The 22,622-nt window shown below is 30.6% G+C and overlaps 2 protein-coding genes and 1 long non-coding RNA gene across 4 annotated transcripts in view; 1 reads left to right on the top strand and 2 right to left on the bottom strand.

The window, feature by feature from the left end:
- LOC143246610 (syndecan-4-like) overlaps positions 1 to 13,839 on the top strand; it is an 84,974-nt gene extending 71,135 nt beyond the window's left edge. Inside the window, exons 2-6 of one of the 2 annotated variants that reach the window (XM_076493632.1) lie at positions 2,208 to 2,261; positions 3,825 to 3,963; positions 5,168 to 5,307; positions 7,641 to 7,878; positions 9,895 to 13,839. In XM_076493632.1, coding sequence (XP_076349747.1) covers positions 2,208 to 2,261; positions 3,825 to 3,963; positions 5,168 to 5,307; positions 7,641 to 7,878; positions 9,895 to 10,061 — 738 coding nt within the window. In that variant the 3' untranslated portion in view covers positions 10,062 to 13,839. The remainder of the gene's footprint in view (positions 1 to 2,207; positions 2,262 to 3,824; positions 3,964 to 5,167; positions 5,308 to 7,640; positions 7,879 to 9,894) is intronic. The other variant, XM_076493631.1, reaches the window with a different exon arrangement.
- Positions 3,658 to 9,336, bottom strand: LOC143246611 (uncharacterized). The gene is made up of 2 exons (XR_013026070.1): positions 9,211 to 9,336; positions 3,658 to 3,927 (listed from the first exon to the last, which is right to left on the bottom strand). It is a non-coding gene; the product is annotated as an uncharacterized LOC143246611 (long non-coding RNA).
- A 2,643-nt stretch (positions 13,840 to 16,482) lies between the features above and the next one.
- The window catches only part of LOC143246608 (uncharacterized), a 52,697-nt gene continuing 46,557 nt past the window's right edge, over positions 16,483 to 22,622 (bottom strand). Inside the window, exon 20 of the mRNA XM_076493626.1 lies at positions 16,483 to 20,015. The gene's annotated coding sequence lies outside the window, so the exon portion shown is untranslated. The remainder of the gene's footprint in view (positions 20,016 to 22,622) is intronic.

The following is a 22,622-nucleotide window of genomic DNA, read 5'->3' as shown; positions in this document are numbered from 1 at the left end:
TCTGGTGCTCAGAAGGGAGCTCAGACTCATGACTCTCAAAAATTTAGTCTCAGTCTCCATTGATTGAGATGAAGAGTTAACTTACCAGCAGATGGTAGTAACACACTTTTTGCTTTTTACATCTAATTCACTGCTTTGCAGCCTGTTGCTCCTTTGTTGTCATAGTTTTGTGTTTTACTTCCAAAAAGTATAGTTTCTCAACCCACATGTGAGAGGATGTGCTGTTTGACTCACCTTCTATCTTTCAATATTTCTGATCATTTGGGGGATTAGATAAGGTAATTGTTGCCCTCTGTTACAGAACCAGCAGTGGAATATTCTTTCTTAACCTGGCTATGGTCCTTTAACCTTATGTGTTGTTAATTTAGTCTTATAAGTGACATTTTCTGGCCTGCATTCCTAGTGCTGCTATTTTATTACTGGAAATATGAGATAGTTTGGTTTATCCTTTCTGATGGATGTGATTTAGTCATTTCTGATTGCTTGTTTCACATTGAACATTGCCAGAAATAGAATAAAGATGATTTTTATGTATTCTTCTAGTACACTATCTTTCTCCAATAGATTCAAAATATCAATTTTTTTCTATCTACTTGAGAAAGCTCTTCAAAAAGCTTCAATATATCTTGTTTTTTTAGTGCTAGGTATATGAGCTATGGTCAGACATTTATTACCTCTAAGATAGTAGTTGCATATCCAATATTCACAAGGAACTTAAGAGCACACCTATTCAAAGAATGCACATCTTGCCTCACTTTTATCATTTATCCAGGATTATTTCTTTGCAGGTCCAAGTGTACAGAAACCCATTCATCAGACTTGTATAATGCTTACTCTTTCTGCCTGGTTCTGGTTGAATACAAGGTTTATGATTCCTTTAATAGAATCACCATTAGTTTCTATATTGAACTCACGATACTTTCAAAAGTTTTGTAAGATAAACCTATGTGAAGCACTGACAGTTTTAATACTATTATTTCTGACATACAAGCTTTTGCTGTAAGTGATTGTGTCCTTTCTCTCATACCCTGCTAACCACAGAAACTTTATGGGTGACCAGATCTTCTGTTAATAATCTATGAGGTGTATCTGTGAAACTTGCAGTTCCCATGACCCTCACAATAAAGCACCTAGTTAAGATCTCTCAATTTCATTAAATTAAATAAATTGAAGTGATGATAGCTTTTGCATCAACAGTCCTCATCTTAAACAAGCCTTTTTAGGATGTTAACCTCTCTCTCTTGTGGGGGAGGAAGGGAGACTAGGGGATGCATTGCCCCCTTCCAATCGACAACACTGACCATGAAAGTTTGTAAATTTATGTTTAGTAAAATGCCCTATACTGTACATATTCAGTCTCATGCCTACTCCTAAACATGAAAGTCAAACCATCTACTCTCTTCCATCCCACTGTGAACTTCTAGAATTAAAGTTATTCATAAATGTATAGTTTAGTGTCAAACATTTTTCTTAGTTTCTATATGTAAATATCAAATGTTCTCATAAGCTTAATAGCCGGTCTTTCTGATACTATTACTGTGTCTATTTAGTCTTAATATGCTATTGGCTGAATTGTTCACTTTTAATAAAGGCTTGCTCTAGGTTCTATTTAGTAATACTTCTAAAAGTCAATAGGATCAATATTTTATTGATTCTAATGTTGAAGTTCTCCAGTGTGAAAATCACCCTATTTTTGTCATTCAGTTGAAACCTCAGGTGCTCTTTGTTAAAACAAATATGCTCTGTGATGTATGCAAAATCCTCTTAAGTCAGTTCTTGACATACAATCGTCGTTAGGCCTAAGAATTTCCATATGACCACATTGAATACCTCTGTTGACAAGTGCTGAGATAAACCTAGATGAAAGTAGCTTTTGGTAATCATATGCTCATATATGAAATAACATATTCCATCATCACAGAATAAATGTTTGTTTGTTTTTAATTACCCATTAACTGTGTACATTTTCAATAATCCAAAGTTTAAATATTTCTTCAATTCAAATTCTTTGTTACACCAGAGGGCTGGATCATGCTTTCATATTTTTTTCAAAAAAACATTTTTGATATATATTGTGGAATTGGAATAAAACAATGTCTCAGACATTAATTTCATTTAAAGATGTTTCTATTAATAGTTTATTTGTAATGTTAGCTGTTATTACTTTGTATTTAATACCAAGTTATATTTTCTTTTTTTTTTTGTAGAGCTCTGGTTTAGAAAAAAGAGACAGTGGGTGGTTTTTTGTGGATAATCCACAGGTGAGCGAGTAATCCTTTCAGCAATTTATTTATATTTTACAAAACAAAATAGATGTTGTTAAGAAAGCTTTGCAGAATGTTAATTGCGCTAGAAGATGAGAGAAACCATTTCTAAACATGTATCCATATGATGAGTAAATTCTGTCCATCTCACTGTTGTTATTTTTTAACCATCAATTTAATTTTCAAAGACAGTGCAAAATTTATTTGTGAATGAGGTTGAAGTGACTTTGTGAAGTTTTAGTGGCTTTTTTTATTTAAATCCATTTTTTACAGTTTTTGCACAATGGTCTGAATATTTAGATTGTGAACTTTGACTGTTAATTTAGATAACTCATTTTACCTGTCATGAGATCTCAGTGTATTACAAAATAATAATATCAGATAAATATTAAGAAACATTAGATTATAAAGTTGACCTGGAGGATATAGCTTTTTGTAGTTTTTATATATATATGTAGACATTATTATTTACTATATGTTACGAAACAGGATCAAAATATATTGTATAAAGTGGGTTCTTAACATAAATATGTTTCATGCCATTAATTATTAAATAACAACTTTAGGTTAATTTTGTAATAATGTTAAGTGGTAAGAATAACACTAATATCTTTCATCTTAAGATATTATTTTGATAATATATGATGTTATTACTTTATCTAACAGAACTTAAAACACATAGAACAGTCTAGAAATGAAATATTAGAAAGAACTGTGTTTTTAAAATTCCCACAAGTTGTACAAAGTAAAACATTTGTCTGTTTCTTTCCTAACATTTTACCAGGTTTATTTGGCATTATCAAGTGTAATTTAAAAACTAAGGCTAATAGAAATTGTCTTAAAGAAAGAATCACATGAGAATCTGTAATGCTAGTAATCTACAAACATGTGAATATATAATTCGAAATGATATAAACTAATTTACCATTGAACAGTCAAGTTTAGGATTTTGATTCATCTAAGGTAAAATTCTTGGTAGACGAGACAACATTAATAGATGAAGACAAAAAGCCCTATTAATAAAAACACAACCTTATTCGTAACAAATACATAACTGTCCATTTATATGTTTTAATCATTATCATCTCTCTTGTTTATAGAACAAATTTCAATCCGTAAACCCAGGCCTAAATTTGACAGTTCATTGATAACTTGCTTTACTAAATAGGCAGAGCACAGACAGCCCATTGTGTAACTTTATGGTTAACTTCAAACAAACTTATTCATATGCTTGTAGATTGCTGTTATTATGCATTCTCACATGATTCCTTTCTCTTTTAAATTAAGTTCTTTAAGCCTAAGTTCTTGTATCTCCCCTGACAGTGTCAACTAAAGCTGGTGGAATACTGTAAGTGAAATAAGTTTTACCATGTACAAACGATAAAAACCTGTGTGAAGTCTACAAATCAATTTATCTGTTTGTTACTGAAGTATTTTGATTAGGAGATTGAAATGCTCCAATGATTAAAAATTTCAGTACATAAAGAGTTACAGTCAGTGTATAAATAGTAATGTTTGAAGGGAAGCACAAGGTACATCGTACACTCTTCTGTTACATAGGGTGATCTCGTAGATAGCAGCTCATTTTCTGAGTTCTCAGACAGTGACCATTCCTCGGGACGAGGTTCAGATGACGAAGATTCAGCAGGCTCTGGAGGTGGTCCTGAAGAAGAAGAGAAGGAAGAAGGATCAGGAGGAAGTAAGATGAAAACAATTAATACTTTATTACTCAGTACTTTATATGTTAAATATAGTTTAATCACTAATTCAGTGTTCCAGTGCAAGATATCCAGTCTGTAAATGTCGTGTTGCTATTAACTAGTTCTTCCAGACATTTATTTACATTGGTGAGAATATCTTAACAAGAACAGGTCTAAAGTTCTTGTAAGTTTTATTGGCATTGACAGAGTGGAGAGTTATATACTTGTTATAACAAAATTATATTATTTAGAAACATTAACTCAAACAAGCTTACAACTGATTTCTTTCCTGTTTTACCGTTCTACAGGACAACTTGTTAAAGTCCTATGATGAAACTGCTATTTGTATAATAGGTATTTCTTTTTACTTAATGATGTATACAAATCTTAATGAGGTTAATTATTCTAGTGTCTTTTTCTTCAACTTGTTTCACACTACCCGTTGTAATGTTGACGGGCCCAGCATGGCCAATCGTGTTAAGGCATTTGACTCGTAATCCGAGGGTTGCGGGTTCGAATACCTGTCACATCAAATATACTCGCCCTTTCAGTCGTGGGGGCGTTATAAAGTGACGGTCAATCCCATTATCAGTTGGTAAAAGAGTAGCCCAAGAGTTGGCAGTAGGTGGTGGTGACTAGCTGCCTTCCCTCTAGTCTTTCATTGATAAATTAGGGACGGCTAATGCAGATAGCCCTTGAGTAGTTTTGTGTGAAATTCAAAACAAACAAACAAAAAAAAAATGTTGACTTCTAGTCTTCCCACAGCTTCATTCGTAATTGTATTATCTCTGTACATTTTTTCTCTTTGAGATAACATTTTTCCAAACAATTGTGGATGTAGATTTAGTGTTACTAAAATATACTTTCTACGATTTCAGTATCCAGCAGGCTAGTCTACTTAATATGTATCAAACATTGATAGATATATATGTCTGAGCTGTGCCATACTCCTCAGGTTTGTTTTTCAATGTTACTGAGTTGAATATCACTGTCACAACTATTCTTTAATTATTGTAACTCTGTTTTATTAAGAAATTAAGGCAATCTGTTAAAGATATTAATTACATTTTTAACCACGCTTTTTAGTTTCTTTGTTTGTGTTCAGTAATATATTGTTTTTGTTGACTACACCAAAGTGAATTTCTCAAAAATATAAACAAAAGTTGCAGTTTATTGTCTAAAATAAAAATGTTTTTCATTTAGTCATAATGGAAGATACAAACAAAGTAATAATTGTATCAGCAAATAGACCATATAAGCCCACTCAGTTATCACCTTTTGAAAATCCAGTAAATAAAGCTGACTCTACAAAGAAACCACCTCTCTTTCCAAGAAAAGACCAAGTAAGTGGACATGGCTATTCTTTTCACTTATCTTTCACCATAGACAAAATGGACTACAAACACTTTGGTGTAGGTCATGCAGAACTATTTCCAGTAATAATTATTTTATAACAATAAACAAAACTATAATGAAAGACGATTATAATACTTTCAAAAATAGCACAGTGATGTGAAACCAGTAATGTGAATTGTAGTAAGTATTTAGTTCTTTTATTGTAAATTGCCTTAAACAAAAAAATTATAAAAAACATGTCTTTTAGTTCATAAAGATCTGTTAAATCACAAAAATGGTATGCTAAATTATTTGTTTTTTAATTTACTTAATTTGTAAGAGAATATAAGAAAGTGTACGTTGATTAGTTTATCGGACACTTACATAACGACACAGAATTTTAAATCAAGAAAACTCAGTTTCATGTTCTCAAACTTACAAACAACAACCTTAAACTAGAATTTTTAAAGCAGTACAGGTTTTAAAATTATTAAAAATATGGTATGCGTAAGGATGGCAACTTTCACTTCCTGGTTTTAACTCTGTACCTTAAGAGTTAATCTATTTCTAGAGCAATAACCGATGCAAGAAATCAAATAGAGAAAAAAAAAAAAATGGCTCGTTTGTTTTTAAGAGCAAAACTACATAATGGGCAATCCCTGCTGTGCCAATCACAGCCATTAAAACCAGCTTTTTTTAAAGAATTGTAAGCTGTTAGAATTATCAATGATCCCCTAGGGGAGGGGGACAATATTATATATTACAAAATCCAATATTTTTCAAAACGATAAGTTGAATTAATTCCATCTCTAGTTGAAAATTCTAATGAGTAAATGCATTGAAAGAAGATTTTTATTGCTTGTAATGCATTTACAAACATTTGTAAGCTCAGTAAAGCAATTTTTATGTGAAAAGTCAAATATAGGAATATATATGAAATCTTGAAATTTGTTCCGTGCACAAGAAGAAGAGATTAAATTGGATGAACACATTTGTACTCGTTTAAGAATAAGGCTATTTTTTATTAATAGAGCTTTTTGATTTTTTAACTGTTAATATTGTCCTCTCTACTGAGGATTTTTACCTTATAGAAGAATAAAAAATGAGCATTTAGAAATGTGAAGTTGTCCATTTGTCTCACCCACATATCAGCTTTTGCAGTTCATGAGTTCAGTTGCATAAACATTGCATGAAGTGTCACACTATGCCACAACATTTTTACTACTTCTTGTTCCTGGACAGAAAGTGTTATTTCTCAATTTCTTGTGCCTAAAGTAAATGGAAAAAAAACTATTTGTCTCTTCAAACTTTGCTTTTGTGACCTGGGGGGATATAACGAAAACATGATGGGAGACTATATTTGGGGGCTGATACGTGAAAGTGATTTATGTTACAGTCGCAAATCTCGAAAAACTACTCACTTCTAAACAGTTTGTATAACTTTAGTATAAATACATGTAAATCTTGATTAATATGTTGTTTTATTCAGACCTAATGAAATACAAATGTGCAAATTTGCCCATTTTTACACAGAAAATAGGTTAGTTTCTAAATTTTATTATCCAGGTCACAAAAGCAAAGTTTGAAGGGAATAATAATGGCCATTTTCTGTTGTTTTACAACATAAGCAATTAAGAAATAACACATAATATTCAGGAACAATATTTGTGTTACATGGTATCATTAACCACATACCTTTTAGATAGTGGTTGACCTAATTTAATTTTCAGGTAAAAATGTAAATTATACTTAATGTGAATTTTTTATACTTTATAATTGGTTTTAACCACATTTTGGTAGTACAAGATACATTGGGGATGAATGGTAAAAAACAAACAGGGATGTAATCTGAATTATTTTCTGTGTAAATTTGGGGCACATTTTCAAAGGAAGGTACTTTATAAATGTGCAGAGAGTAAAATTTTGAACAAAGAAATGAAATTTTAGGCTGTCAATCTCGTTTTTGAAATAACTGATATTGGAACTTATGATTTTATTTGTACAGTTAACTCCTTATAATATGTGTAACCTTTATAAAATTAATTACAGTTAGCCAAAATTTTTGTATCCTACCTGATGATGCCAGATAAACCTGGTGAAATGTTATGAACAAAACACAAGTTTTCCTGTGTAAAACCAGTAAAAAATATGTGAATTTTAAACAACATAGATCTTACTAGTATTTAATTCAGTAAATGCATGCTTTAGTTGAAGCACAGAAGCTGTGTTGATACCTTTTACATTGAACGTGTGTAGTTCTGTACATAAACAAGCTTAATTAAGTGTATAAATATTCCAAGAACATTTTCTTTTATATTTTTATTGCTGTTTAAAATTCTAGCCAATGATCAAGGTTACAACAACAACAACAACACAGTCAGATCATAAAAATCACATCCCTGACACCTTAAAACCAACAAAATCTGATCCTGCAATAAGAAAAACAAATAATGCTCCCCCTGGACCTAGGGGTAAGGAAAGTCCAGATGAAAGCTGGGAAGATAATAATATCCACATCTTGGGGCACATGCAGGAGGAAACTAGTTCTTCATTCTTTGCACAACCTGGAATATTAGCTTGTAAGTCTTGTATTATTTCTCCTATTAGTAGCAGAATTTAAATATGAATATGAAGAATCCATTTTATGAGTGATAATGTTTGGAGATGACGCGTCTTGGTGACACAGAAAACTACTACAAGTTTAACGTAGTAACAAAATTACAATGTTTTGACATATTCAGATATGTTTTGTAACATTTGTTTTTATGTCACACTTGAAATTATTATTTTTTTGTTACCCATTCAAACCACTGGAAATTTGTTTCTAGTACTAAAACGTGAAGAAGTAATTAGAAAGAAACCTTAGATGATTGTTAAGACTTAGTATTTACATTTTCTCAACATTTATAAATGACTATTAGGATGTGAACACCTTTTAAAAGCTGACAAAACATGGCCATAATTAATTATGCAATTATGCCTGTCACAAGACGTTAGAATTAGACCTAATTTAAACACTGAATGCTATATTAAGTTCGTTAGGGGCGTTCAAGAATTACAAAAGTGTATAATAGTAGTTCTACAACCATACCACTTCCATCATATCCACAGCTAACAATGCATTCTGCTCAACCTAGAGCTCTTCAGGCCAGCTACAATACAACAAACACAGAAGTGACTGGAAAACTAATTTTTTATGCTGTGTATTGTAATTATTATTTTATGCTATGATATGGTTTTTGAAAACTTTCTTTGTGAACCTGAAGACGACCTTCTCAGGTGAAACATTGTTCTGTACTTTATTTTAATTAAAGTTTTAATATCCATATCAGCCATCTTTAGAATACATTTTTACTTCCAGTGGGTTTCTTAGCATCCTGAATTTTTGTGCTGTTAATTACACCAACAGTTATTGGATTGTGAATGCTTTTACACACACTGGCAAAGTGTAATTATAATTAATTACGCCTGTCATAAAATATTACCATTAGGCCTTATTATAATCATGCTTTGCCAGTTTGTGAAAGGCATTCACAACTTACAATTTCTTGTTGTAATAAATGATCTATATAAATAGTGTTTCAATTATTACTATATTTCTGAATCCCAGCTGGCTTGGAGAGGTTTGAATTGAGCAATTTGTATCGTGTACAGTACGTGTGATATACAGTTTTGTTAGAGTACTATTATTACCTTTTCAAAATCCCTAAGGGACTAGATATAGAATCATATTAGGCCTAATGGTTGAATCTTATGACAGGCATAATTATTTACGAAATATTCCTTAATGGAATGTTTTAAGTGAATTTAATTAGTAACTAAATCATATAGATTAATTACAGAATACATTTAATAGAACTTTTACACATTACAAAATTGTTTTTATGATACAGGATCCCATATAATACTACCTAAAGGTTTAGGTGTAGCTGTTGGCAAGAGTCATTACATCAAATTGTATCATAACAAAAAAATCAAATTGGCTCTAAATTTGATATTTACACTGGTTTTTTTAAAGATAGATTTAAACACATTTTACCTACCAAAGATTAGTAACAAAATCTTGCAGTGTAAAATAAACAGTTACTAAGTAATTTTATCTTTGAGTAAATATAATTATTAAATAATTATTTAAATTATTAAAAAAAATAAGTTAATAATTATAAGGAATCAAATAAGCAGAAATGTTAAAATATTTTCTAATAGTAATAAACATAGTTAAACATAACTTTTTAAATTAATATTTATTTTGTTAAATCAATCACATCTTTAGTATTAACTTAATTATTTAGAATCAAATTGATTTTGATCCATAAAACTTTGTTTTCAGTAAATATTTTATAGCTTTATTACTATTACTGAGAAATGTAATTTTTTAATGAATGTTTTAAAGATAATAGAATGTGTAAACATGTAAAGTATAATAATTAGATGACATTCTGATTTTTACATTTTTTTGTGGCAAGTATTATGAAGCATTTATTTGAAATCTTTAGCTGAAGAACTTTTTCAGATGAATGTGTTTTTCAATCTTGCATTAAATAATACCTTAAGATTATAATATCGCTAAAATAGATCTTTCAACTTTGTTCTAGCTGTAATTGGAGGTGCGGTCATAGCACTAATGTGTACCATTCTCATGGTTATGTTCATTGTCTACCGGATGAAAAAAAAAGATGAAGGAAGTTACGTTGTAGGTGATAGTAAGGGGTCAAAAGATAACGCGTACGAGAAAGGGAAAAACAAGGAAATATTCGCATAGAAATCATGAAGCTTTTTTTTCTTTTAATTCTTAAACACCAGGGTGTGTTGCTGATCTGTATGTACATTTGGTTGCTATGAAAAGATCATTGTCACAATGAAATTAATCATTTGATTATCTTTAGGATCATTCATTGATGTTAATTACTACTTAATGTATTTACACACTTTCATGTCTTCAAAAAGGGTGTCCTAGTTTAAAAATAAATATTAAGTGTTCAATTTTTTATTTATAGGAATTTTAAAGTTTTTTTTGTGCTAGAGATAATTTATTTTGAGATTTTGCATATTTTTTAAAAAAGTGGTGTAGAATTTTGTTACAGAACGTAATACAATTTTTGTAGGTATATGTGCAAAAAATAATCAAATAAGTTGATGTTATTTTCCATTGGCATAATTTTTCAAAAGAGTGTCAGTCGTTTTGCATAAGTGAACTTTCATTAATAATAAATGAATGTAACTCTCATTAGTAAAATAAAACAAAAAGTTTGTGTATTTAGTTTTGAATATTAAGTTAGATAATGTAGTTAGAATCTTCCTGTTTGAAAGTAACAGTATCATTTTAAGCACTTTTCAATCATCATTAATGATGGTTATAAATCCCAATAACGTTTTGTCTTGGTAAAATAAATTTTCATATTTAAAAAATGTTATCTATATTGTAACAACCAATGAATGACCTTGAATGTTTTTGTAGAATAACTAATGTAAAAACATGTTTTCCATTCTATTTAAACGAACAAAGATTGGAAAGAATTAAAATTATACAATTTTATGTCCTAAATTTTCTTATAAAGTATTTCTGTGTACAAAGCTGAGAAAAGAATGTTACCTCTAAGGGTAATCAGGCAGGTTTAGCAGAGTAAAAGGAAATTTGACAGAATATATTATCATAAGAGTTTGAAGAATGAAAGAAACAGGACACAACACAAGACGAACTTAAACTTTATTCAGTGACGAACTTCTGTAAAATGTGTCCAACAGATAATTAGTTATCTGCATGTTCTCCTAAAAAAATGTGTTAAAAGGTTTATGAACAACTGTTTAGCTATAATGATAAATTTAGGGAAGTGTTTTACCATTTAAACAAATAACCTTCTAACTAGGACTTTCAGTTTCAGAGAGAGTATAGGATTATATATACAAAATTTTAAAATTTCATCCATTAGAAAACATGAACTGCTACATCAGTGTTGGTCATTTTCTTTAAAAAACAAATATCTGTATATAAAGTTTGATCTTTAAATATATTTCCCATGAAAAAAAAGTGCTTGCAATATCACAAGTGAATGATCCTGAATAATAGGTACCTAGGATGAAAAGAACTTATCAACTTTATTGCTGTGTGTAGCAAACATAAACATTCACGAATGGAACTTTTGATGAAATTGTTGGGTAGAGAACATGCTCACACATGATAGTGGGGGTGTTCTGATGTGTTTCCACACATTCTTCAGAGATCACTGACCAATACATAAGTATCAAGTTTTTAAATTATTTAACCATTTCATTAAGCTTGTGCTTGTGGCTCTTAAGATCGTGGTCATAAAAAGAAAAAAAAACCCATGAAGATTGGAATACAGTTAATATGGGAGTTACTAGCTGCCCATTTTTATACCAATGACATGCAACATCACATTTGAGTACTTACAGAACTGAGTTTTCATGGTTATCTCTTAAATCTGAACACCAGTAATGTTAAAATGAAGAATAACTAAATGCATAACTTCTATAACGTACGTTAAAGAAAAACATTGAAATGGCCCTGAAAGAGATACTATTATTACGTGATTTAAATGTAAGTTAAATAAGCATTTTTTAAAAATTAACATTTCTCATTTGTCTTAAGTTTACCGTTACTCATTGTACATGTATGTTGTACCTATACTGTATTTGATAAAGTGTAGATATAAAAAAAATTATTTGTCTTGGAGGTTATGATTGAGATTTTAAGTGAATACGGTTTTACTGTTATAACAAGAATGTAGGAGAAATCAGAGTTTTCCCTTTAGGCCTTCCTTCGGTTGGCTTATAACACATCCTGATTTCTGACCCACAAAATCCTTTTATTAAATGTTGATAACAGTTTAATTAAAATTTTACTTGCATTCAATAATTAAATATGTAATCAGCTAGCCATTGCTATATTTGCTTCCCAAAGTGGTGTTATTCTTGGAAATTAAACAAAGCTCTTGTAATTAACAATTATACATAGTTAATGTATAATTTGTTTGTATTGTAGGCCTCAAAAGCTGAAAAATGAACAAGCAATTATGAGTAATAAAATTAATTGGTGAATATCTTCATAGCCTAGTATCACAAACTTAAAAAATATCTGTATCTTAAACTTGGAAATGAATTTTAACTTTATGAGAAAGACGTAATCTTATGAATAACGTAATTAAACACTTTTGGCAAGAAATAAGTCAAATATATAGATCAAAGCTAATGATTCAGAATAATATATTAATGAAAACAATCTGGTTTAAAAATATTTGAAATCCTGATAAAAAGCACACAGAAGAGGTGAACAAATTTCATGAAAATTTGACACGAAATGCATGATCTAAGGAATAACTGCATGAAACATAAATTACAATCTATGACAAATTTAGATCACATTTAACCATCAATTTGGTATTTTGTGGTAACATTATGCATCTTCCTGCTGACTTTGGAAATTAGGTTAATCCTGAATCTACACTGCAAAGCAATAACCACTAGCATAATTGAAATTTTAAAAACTTGATGGAAAATTATTGTTAATATCATAGTCAATAAGGTTTAATGAAGCTCATGGAAAATGGAAGTGGAATATGTTATTGCTTGCAAATTAAGTAGATGTTTTGAATTAAGCACAAATTAAATATAAACATGACTTGTAAGTTCACCTATATATTCTCTATAACGCATATCCAGTACAACAAAATGATAGAAATTATAAAACATTGGCTTCAGTTTGTTTAATAACATTGTAACATTTATAAATGAGAAAACAAAATTCTACTAAAATATTTAGTGCACGTTGTATTTTATAATTTTTAATATATCATGTAGAATGTTGCAACATCAGGGAAAATGGTAGTGGTATTACTACATCTGTTAATAGTGTTAGCTGTGATAATAAAGATATAACACTGTATTTGCTTATGTTTTAATTCCAAAACCATCACTGGCATTTTACAGTTGTAATCAGTAAAAAAGGCAAATTTTGTTCAGGTGTTTACCAGTGCGACAAGTATTTATTAATAAATATTTCTGTTGCGTTTTGTTGGAATGTCAAGCCATATTTACAGAATAAATATGTTGTATTTTTTAATGTGATGTTTTATCTACATAGAATGTACAGTAAAGAAAGCAATATTTTACTTTATGGAGAGGAATACATAACGAAAGTTTGTTGTTCCTTGAAAGTTTTTCTTTCTGTATTTTATTGGTTTTGAATATAAAAAATCCATTTCAGTTTTCTTTATAAACGTAAGCACGCATTTAAATTTATCAGATGGAGAAAGAAATTGATTTCTTGTTTACAATTACATTTTCACAAAACTTTGTATTCTTAAGTATACTGAATTTTAGAATATTTATCTTTAAAACTGTTTCCACTGATCATAATTTCTAATTTCACATAAACGTTTCAAAAAGAAAGTGAATCAAAAACATACTGTAGGCTCTTTTTTTAAAAACTGTAGTACATGTGTGATTGTATATAGTTATGTATTGGAGAAAATAAACATTCTTAATATTGTCCAGAATTGCTAAATCTTATTACTGAAATATACTGAGCGGCATTAAAAACACAATGGGGCAAATGGACGACATACCATTTATTAGTGTTCTGAATGTTGAAATCCTGATTAAACTGTTTGTGTACAGTTTCTAATCAAAATTTGAATATTGTGTCGTGCAAAGACATATGTACATTCAAAACTTGCGTTTAACCTAACGTATTAAAATTATTTAACTGTATGTATATTGTTGCATTTTTAATGCCTCTGTGTATTTTGAGAAAAACATTTTTAATAATGTCCAGAGTTGCTACATCACGTTACTGAAATAGCTTCTTTCCCATATAAGGTAATAGTTTTTGAATTATCAGTAAAAAAAACTAAGGTTATTTAAACCATATAACAGCAGAGATAAATTATGATTTTAAAACAGTTTAACAAGAACGTACTGAATGCCACATTGCAAGCATATAAGTAATGTTGTGTTAGATTTATTAAAATTACAATGTTTTGGTAGTGATACTTCATGAAATGGTACCAATCAGCAACATTAAACGTATCAAAACACTGAAGGTAAACGGGTATAAAATGTATTGAATTTATGGCAAACCTTTTTCAAGGGTATTTGTTGCTGTCTCTAATTTTGATCTATTAACCAGAGGGAAGTCAGGCAGCAAGAATTAACTTACTACTTAGGTAAGGGAATGACTGTCATTGTTATAACACAACTCCAACTTAAAAGAGTAGGGAATATTTAGTGGTACAAGCACAGATGGCTCCAAGGTCCACAATGTCAAACACATTCTCAAAATATGCCAAATGTCACTCGGATAAACACTTTGATCACTGTGTCCAACAGGTGTTCACTAAACATTATTCAGTACTGAAAACACAATAGATACGATATGCTGTAATGTAGCAAGAAAAGTGAAACACAGTGGCCTTTGTTTTTATATTCATTAATCAATTACTTCGAACTGATGAGATTTTCAAGGAGTACATCACACAGTTTGAAGGAGGAATTGAACCAGACACTCATTTTTTGACAAATTTATTATCAAGCAATTAGAAAGTATTTACGAAAAATAAATTAAATGTGTATTTTTTCTGGTGCTTATCAAAAGAGAAGTACATGATATTTCCATGAAATACAGTGAAAAACATTAAGATAGCTGATAAATAATATAATACAAGCTTCAAATGAATATTCCACTTTCACACACATACACAAAATCTCTGCTAAAACACCCTGCAGAGAACAAGTTTTAATGAAAAGAAAATAACACACTAGTAACTTTTGTTACTTATGGATTTTAAGAAGGATGAAATAATAAGCTATATTCAGATGTTTACCTTTTCTTAAGGTTCATAGGACCTATAAAACGTGCTTCTTTCAAATCTACCTTTTGATAGTTCATTTCTGTGCAGAGTTACGATTTGATCATCTCTAATAAACAGTTACCGAGTAAGAAAATTGAAAGTGTTGCTACTGCATCAAGGAAAAGTGGGTACAAGACAAATGAGGGAAGAACAAAACAACATGCTAATAGTGCATTTATAAATCAAAGTTGAGGGAACTCTTCACTGCAAAGTTATATCATGTTACACTTATTAAATAGACTAACGAACCTAAACTATGTTCATTAGACACAAGTGTCAAGATGCGAGACAAAAGTCAACAACACATAAGAATGTAACAAAGCATCCTTACAGTTAAACTTCACATAAAAGTAGATACATTTTACTGTATGTATTCATATTACAAGACAAAACTACAGTACTATCAAATATAAACAATTTTCATTTCCCGACCTCCAGGAACTAGTTAATGTTCTGCAACACTTTGTTCTTAGAAAAGTCAATTCTTTAGTATGATTCATTTAATGTTAACATACAACCATACAGACAGACTGTATGCTTCAATGTTTAAAAAACAACTAGTTCTTCAGGCAAACAGCCATTACTGTTGTTAAAACTGAATACTCTACTAATTACAACAAATATAGAGAATAATTTCATATTCTATTAAGGTTATCTATTAATCATTGTATAAACTATAACTTTTTAAGAGTACACAAACAATGTGAACAAACCATAAAACTGTGGAGTTTGAGCACTGGGAACATTTTCTTCAAATAGATTCACAAAAAACAAATGTGGTAAAGTATACGAAAGCATAAGTGACTTTGATGAAAAGGTGCACAGTGCATCTTTTGCTGTAGATAAAATTATATACTGATCAAGTAAAAAAATGCAACTCAGTGTACAGTTAAATGTCTGAAGACTGAAATGGATGCTGTATGTCCGATATAAAATCCTTCCACTACAAATACAAATTTTTTTGTATATTTTCTAAAGTTTCATATTACCTGTGGATGGATGAACACAGTTTAAATTGCACATTTAATTATTACAACTATTAGCAGTTTTTGTTGATTGGCAAATTTTAACATTAATGCCAAAATTGCCCCCCTGGTGTTTAAAATATTTAACAGTTTCTATGATATGATTCATTAATCGCTTTAATTTCACAGTTTTAACTCGCACAACACACCTTCCACTATTATACTTCAGGCATCTGTCAAAATATCAGTTTTCTGTTAATGTGTGTGTAACGTGAAAAATGCACAATGTTATGTTATTGAACTTGGATGCTTATATAACAAACAGAAAAGCATTATGTTTTCTCAGATATTGTACAGAAACCTGAAAAAAGGTTTTTATTTCTGAAAAATATTATTACACACACAGACATCTGAACATCATTTGCAGTGTTAATCTTGTTGCATCTGATGTGACATCAGATAAATACAATTATCAAGTCTTTACAATAGGTAGCACTTAAAAATGGACACAGGAATTTTTTTTTAAAAAAGGGCCTATGAAAATTTCTAAATGTAGATACTGATAGATTTATCTTCTTAGATGTACATTTTAGAGGGATAAAATAATCTTTTTTTCTTACTTCAGACTAAGAAGAAACTGAACGAAAGAACAGAAATGAACTATTGTAGACAAACACACAAAACAAGTTTGAACTAAGTTTGAGAGACGAAACAACTAGACTGCTCAATTATTTATGAAAATTTCAAAGCAATTCAATTATGCTTTTTAAAAAAAAAATTGTTATTTGAAACAATTATTACAAAATAAATGTAAGCTGTATTTTTTTTTGAGGTTATCCAAGTCATTCCGAGCAGGAAGTCGTTAAATGATACCACAGAAAATATAAAGATGTCATAGGATTGATCAGAATTCTTTGGAAGCATGGATAGCAAGATTCTGAACATCCATAGCACTGAGTTCAGTGAAATTAATCTCAGAGACTAAACATAAGCCTGCATATCGGAAAGAAATGTTTTTTTAATACAACTCTTTTCAAATCATATACAGTTTTTCAATATGACAGTCTTATTAACTGTGATAACACTTTAGTTTTCCATCAGATTTGAAGCTATTTGTATACAGCACAATAATTACAAAGGTAATGAAATTCAATTATAGATATATATGCACTTTACTTAATTTGCATCTTCAAACAAAATTAGATTTTAATGACAAATATACAACAAAAAAAATCCAGTATTAGGAAAAAGTGACACACAACTTCATTACTAGGCTTAACAACAAAGTATTTCAGAGTTAATTTTGTTTGAATTTAAGTGGAACTTAATTTTGTATGTATGCAAAACTTTAAACTTTCATATGATAAAAAAAACGTTTATTTACATTATTTACAGTGCACAATACAATAAGAAAAGGAAATCTACATTACACATCATATTGCAGTAGTCTTTCAAACAAAAGAAATACCTACCTACCTACCCATGTTTGTAGAAAAATGAATTTACTGAATGGAAAATAATCATAGAATAGATATTCTTTGAAAAAGTATGTTCAGGTTTTTATTGAAGATGTACCACTAATTTCACAGCTTTCAACAGGTATCTTGATCTTAAATGTTTCTCAAACCTGTTGCCATTAGAATAATGAAAGGTATGCTAAAACTATGTAGCAGCTACATGCTACATTTGTTCAAGTGCAAAACTGAACAATGGGCCATCTATGTTGTGCTCAATGCAAGGAATGAACTAAATATTCAAATTTACAAGCTCTCAAGCTGGGCTGCTGAAGACATATAATTTTAAGTATCATGCTATGTTGTAATAAGTAACTCCCTTTCCAAGTCCTGAATTGAAAGCTAAGGGTATTTAGGGCTATTGAGTCTAGAAATACAGTAAAAACAAAAGAAACAGTAATTTAAATTAATTATATAAAGCTGTCTACAAAATTTACAATTCACATGTTTATGAGTGCAAGACAGGTTAAGCCACATGTTAGATAACTGTGTAGTTCCTACTCTGAACTACGAAATATTCTACATTTTCACTCAGAAATACTTTGGTACAACTAGACTGTTTGATGTAAAATAATTTTTGAACTTCTTCTTAAACTAATTTGTCTCACAATTTTTCTCTTTTTTTTAATATTGTTGTTTAGAAATCTCGCTTGCATTACCAAAGTCTTCTGTTATACATGTTTAGCATACTTTACAAACCCACCTGTGAAATTAATTTAGTGGGAAAATGAACAACTCTCACTAGAAACAAACCCTTATATCATGAAGTCCAATATAAACAGATTTTTTTTAAATATCACAAACACTGTTTTAAATGTTCGGAAGATCTTACAACCTGTCATGCCACCGAGTTAAACGTAAGTTCATTTTTTGAAGCACAAACTGATGGCACGATTCAAACCAATACTGAAAATAGTTATACAAAACCTATATGAATAAGTGAGGAGTTTAGGGGAAAAGACATCAGGCTGTACAAAAACTTCATGTGGTAACTCAAACATTACTGTGGTAACTGAAAGATGCTCAACTTCTGTGTATCAGGTTAGTTGATTTAATAAATGAGTTCAAAGAAATTTAAGAGCAAGTTAATATCAAATAAGATTTGTTTTCTTTAGAACCTGAAACAGAATTTTCACTTTCTAAAACAAACACTTATCAAGATAACAATGAGTAGAAAGAATAAAAATTTTGTATTTCAATACATTTTGTAGATTTTCAAAATTTGCTTAAATATCTTAGTTAATTAATTGAAGTGTAATTTCACAAAGCATATAAAGATTTTATTTTTGACATGATATGTACAACTATCATATAACATCCTATCAGAAAAGAATACTGTTGAATACATTGGGAAATTTAAACCCAGGCTATGTACGTCAACAGTCAACAAACGTCTAATACCCATGAATGTGGGTAGCCTTCCCTCTTAATACGAATGAACAAGCATTACTAGAAACATCAACATATCATATACTAATTTCCTTAAATCTTAATTTTCACAACAAGGTTTACGATCATACAGTAGACGAAAAATAAATTTTTCAAGGTACTTTCTGCATTAATTATTTTTTCTTCTGTATCATCCTTCTCAGCATCCACTGACCCCCCCCCCCAAATAAACTATACAATCAATTAAAAGTTTCTCCCCAAAGTTTAACATTTTCTCCTAATAAAAAAAACAAGCATAACTTAAAACACAAGCCAAAGCAGGTGCTTGTGAATAAGGAATTAATGTTTTAATTTTACCACAATATTTTTAAAATACTAAATACCCCAAAAAAGGTTTGAATAAAGTTAATTGAAAGATAATAGAATGATTTAAATCAAGTCAATAAAAAGTAACATTTGGCTGAGGTCCAAGGTACGAGTCATCAAGTGATGACATAAGATTCAAATTATAATTATTTGAAATATACGGTTTCTTTTCAGCTGACACTATGTCTGAAGACAAGTTCCCAGTATAAGTTTGATTTTAGTCAGGCCACATGTTTCAGATGAGGTCACAAAAGTTATTCTAATAATTGTTAGATGAATAGGCTTTTTATAATAATGGATGCAAGGAGTTTTAAGATGTACATATACTGATGAAGTTTGTCTGAAATCAGAGTTTGAATGCATAAAATATTAAGAGACTGGCTAAAAATAGCACAAATGTATTTACCTTAACTTCACGTACAAGTATGGATGCACAATGTAAACGCCTCACTACACAAACATAAATCTATCAACTATTTTCTGTTTCTATCTTGGAAATTATGGTACTAGCTGAAGGGGCATGCAATCCAGATAGACAAGTGATCCGAACTAGTCCAGCTTGGCCAGCTGACAGCAGCCACAAGTGAGACTTCAAGTTTGGATTCCACACAACCTGAAATAGAAAACAAAATGACAAAAAATTCCAAGTGCAAACTTTTAGTACCTCTTAAACACAGAAAATAAAACATGAACAGCTGGAGAATCATATTAACAATTTAAGGAGAAAACAAAGTGTACTAATAAAAAAAAATGTTAGAACATATTTTCAAATAAAGTAAGGTCAAGATTAACACTGAAGATGAAGACAGTTAATATAATAAAATATTTCATTTACGAGGCTTGAACATTGCAGAATAACTTATTCCATCTTCTGAGAAATATGAACATTAACTTATAAATATAATTTGTTATTTTAACTAAAAAACAAGCCGAGACAAAAACAAATCAAACAAATAATGCTGCATCATAACATTTACAGCAATAATGTATCTCATTACAGATGGTGTTAGGTATTAACACTTTTACTGATAAAGAGAGAACAATGTTTTGACCTTCCTAGGTCATTTTCAGGTTAAGAAAGAGTGTTTGAAAGTGACCGTTGACGGACATGTCTTAGGAATGAGAGCATAAACAGGTACTGGATTGTAGAGGGCATTGCAGGTGGATGTTAGGTTATTAATTTACAGCAATATAATTACTGTAACCAGCTTGCCAAGCTAAATTATAGTTTCACAATATATCACTAGTTAAGGCAGTTATACCTTAACTTCCTTAAAATGTAATTACTTTCACTAAAATATGTATACATGTATTACAGAAAAATTAAGTTTGAGTGTGAAAATGTAGAACAATTTTAGATCTAAAGAGCTTTGCGAGTCATTAAGAGTTGGCAGTCTTCAGGTGAAAGTAAACTTTCTTCAGTGTAGAATTCAAGGACAAAGTCTTGTAGTAATGACAGAGGAATCTATATGAGATACTGAGATATATGGTTTCAGAATGTGAAGGAATGGATGAGTGGCTAGTTTTAAGTAGTGAACAGTCACTTGATTCTGTTAGATACCCCTAATTGTTCACAGACTAGTTTTTAAGCACCATTTTGCTAATGTACATGACCTAACAGCTCAAGCTCTACTTTAATTAGAGATAAATATCAAGAAAAAACAAACAGTGGCTTTTAGGATGATCTTCTCCAGGAAACCAAAACCATGAAATTACCTCAATGAGAATAACACGCAACTTGAATCAACTGTTGAATGATACGGCTTCTAAAAACTATCAACTTCTCATGTGCAACATCTAAGTAATATCCATAAGCAATAAACTGTCATTGGAAAAGAAAAACAATTTCTGGTTATTAAAGAGCTCCACAGTATCTGTACAGTGAAGTGGAATATGCTACTCAAAACACTGGAGGGTATAAAATCTAACTATGACAAATCACAACTACTATATTTCAACTGTACTTATGAGTGAAGAAAACACAAGGTATTGTCCGTAAGCAGGATGGGTAAAGGTCTCCATAATGATATTCAATAAAGTCACTTCAATGTTACCATGACACCATGGGTAACAGATTGTTAACGGCTGGTAAGACATAACACATCACTGCAGAAAGAGTGGTTAGCAGGATGCAGATTCTTTTACAGACCACCACAACAGTTGAAAAGAGACCTGGATGGGGTACACTTTTGCTGTCAACACCAAAATATAGCTACTACTTGATAATATGTTCTCAAAGCAACCTGCAAGCTTTGGGTTCTAAACTAAATCAACAGTTCAGAATAACAATTGGATGATAAATCAATGTATTAGTAAACAGAAGTTATAATTTTCCTGCAGTGGAAATGTTTTCCTAGTAGGTACCATAAATAGATAATTTTGTTCAGTATTGCCATCTAAAAGAAAAAAAAATCACACATGCCACTAGCTTTCTGCCAATCCTACACCGAAAATGACTCATTCCAATGTGTTACTCATGAAAACTACAGTGTAACAACCCTCCACCAATGAGTGCACCATGAACTCTTGTTACACATGTAACTCCTGTTCTCTTTTACTGGACAATCACTTCAGGTCTGGGCAAAAAATGGAAGCACCTGAAGGGGGACGAATGGTGTGACGTGCGAGTAGATGTAAGTAACTATCAGAAATATATTTTCAGTATAGGTAAATAACAACTTCCAGTACAGTACTTCCCTCTTCTCACAATATTAGAAGGATGATTGGTGTGAGGGAAGAACATGGTAAGTGTGGGAGAGGTAAATACCTTACAGTATGTGGAAAAACAGAAGGTATGGAAGCCCCTGATAATCAGAAATCAAGGATACAGAAAATTCTCCATTCAAAGAGCCAAGTGAGAAGCACAGCAATACAAGAAACCCTCAGGCCAGAGACCAGCAGTGGAAAACATTCTATCTAAGGTTGATAAACTTCCATAGAGGAAAGACAAATGAATTGGGCCAGAAACAAAGATAAATGCTGGGAAACCAAGCATGAAGACAGTTTGTTTTGTTTATTTGTTTGTTTTAAATTTCATGCAAAGCTACTCAAAGGGCTATCTGCACTAGCCATCCCTAATTTAGCAGTGTAAGGCTAGAGGGAATGCAGCTAGTCATCACCACCCACCACCAACTCTTGAGCTACTCTTTTACCAATAAATAGTGGGATTGACTGTCACATTATAGCACCCCCATGGCTGAAAGGGTGAACATGTTTGGTG

The sequence above is a fragment of the Tachypleus tridentatus genome, chromosome 3, assembly GCF_004210375.1.
Source record: "Tachypleus tridentatus isolate NWPU-2018 chromosome 3, ASM421037v1, whole genome shotgun sequence".
NCBI lineage: Eukaryota > Metazoa > Arthropoda > Merostomata > Xiphosura > Limulidae > Tachypleus > Tachypleus tridentatus.
Note: the sequence above shows the minus strand (reverse complement) of the source record. Positions and strands in the feature narration are given on the sequence as shown.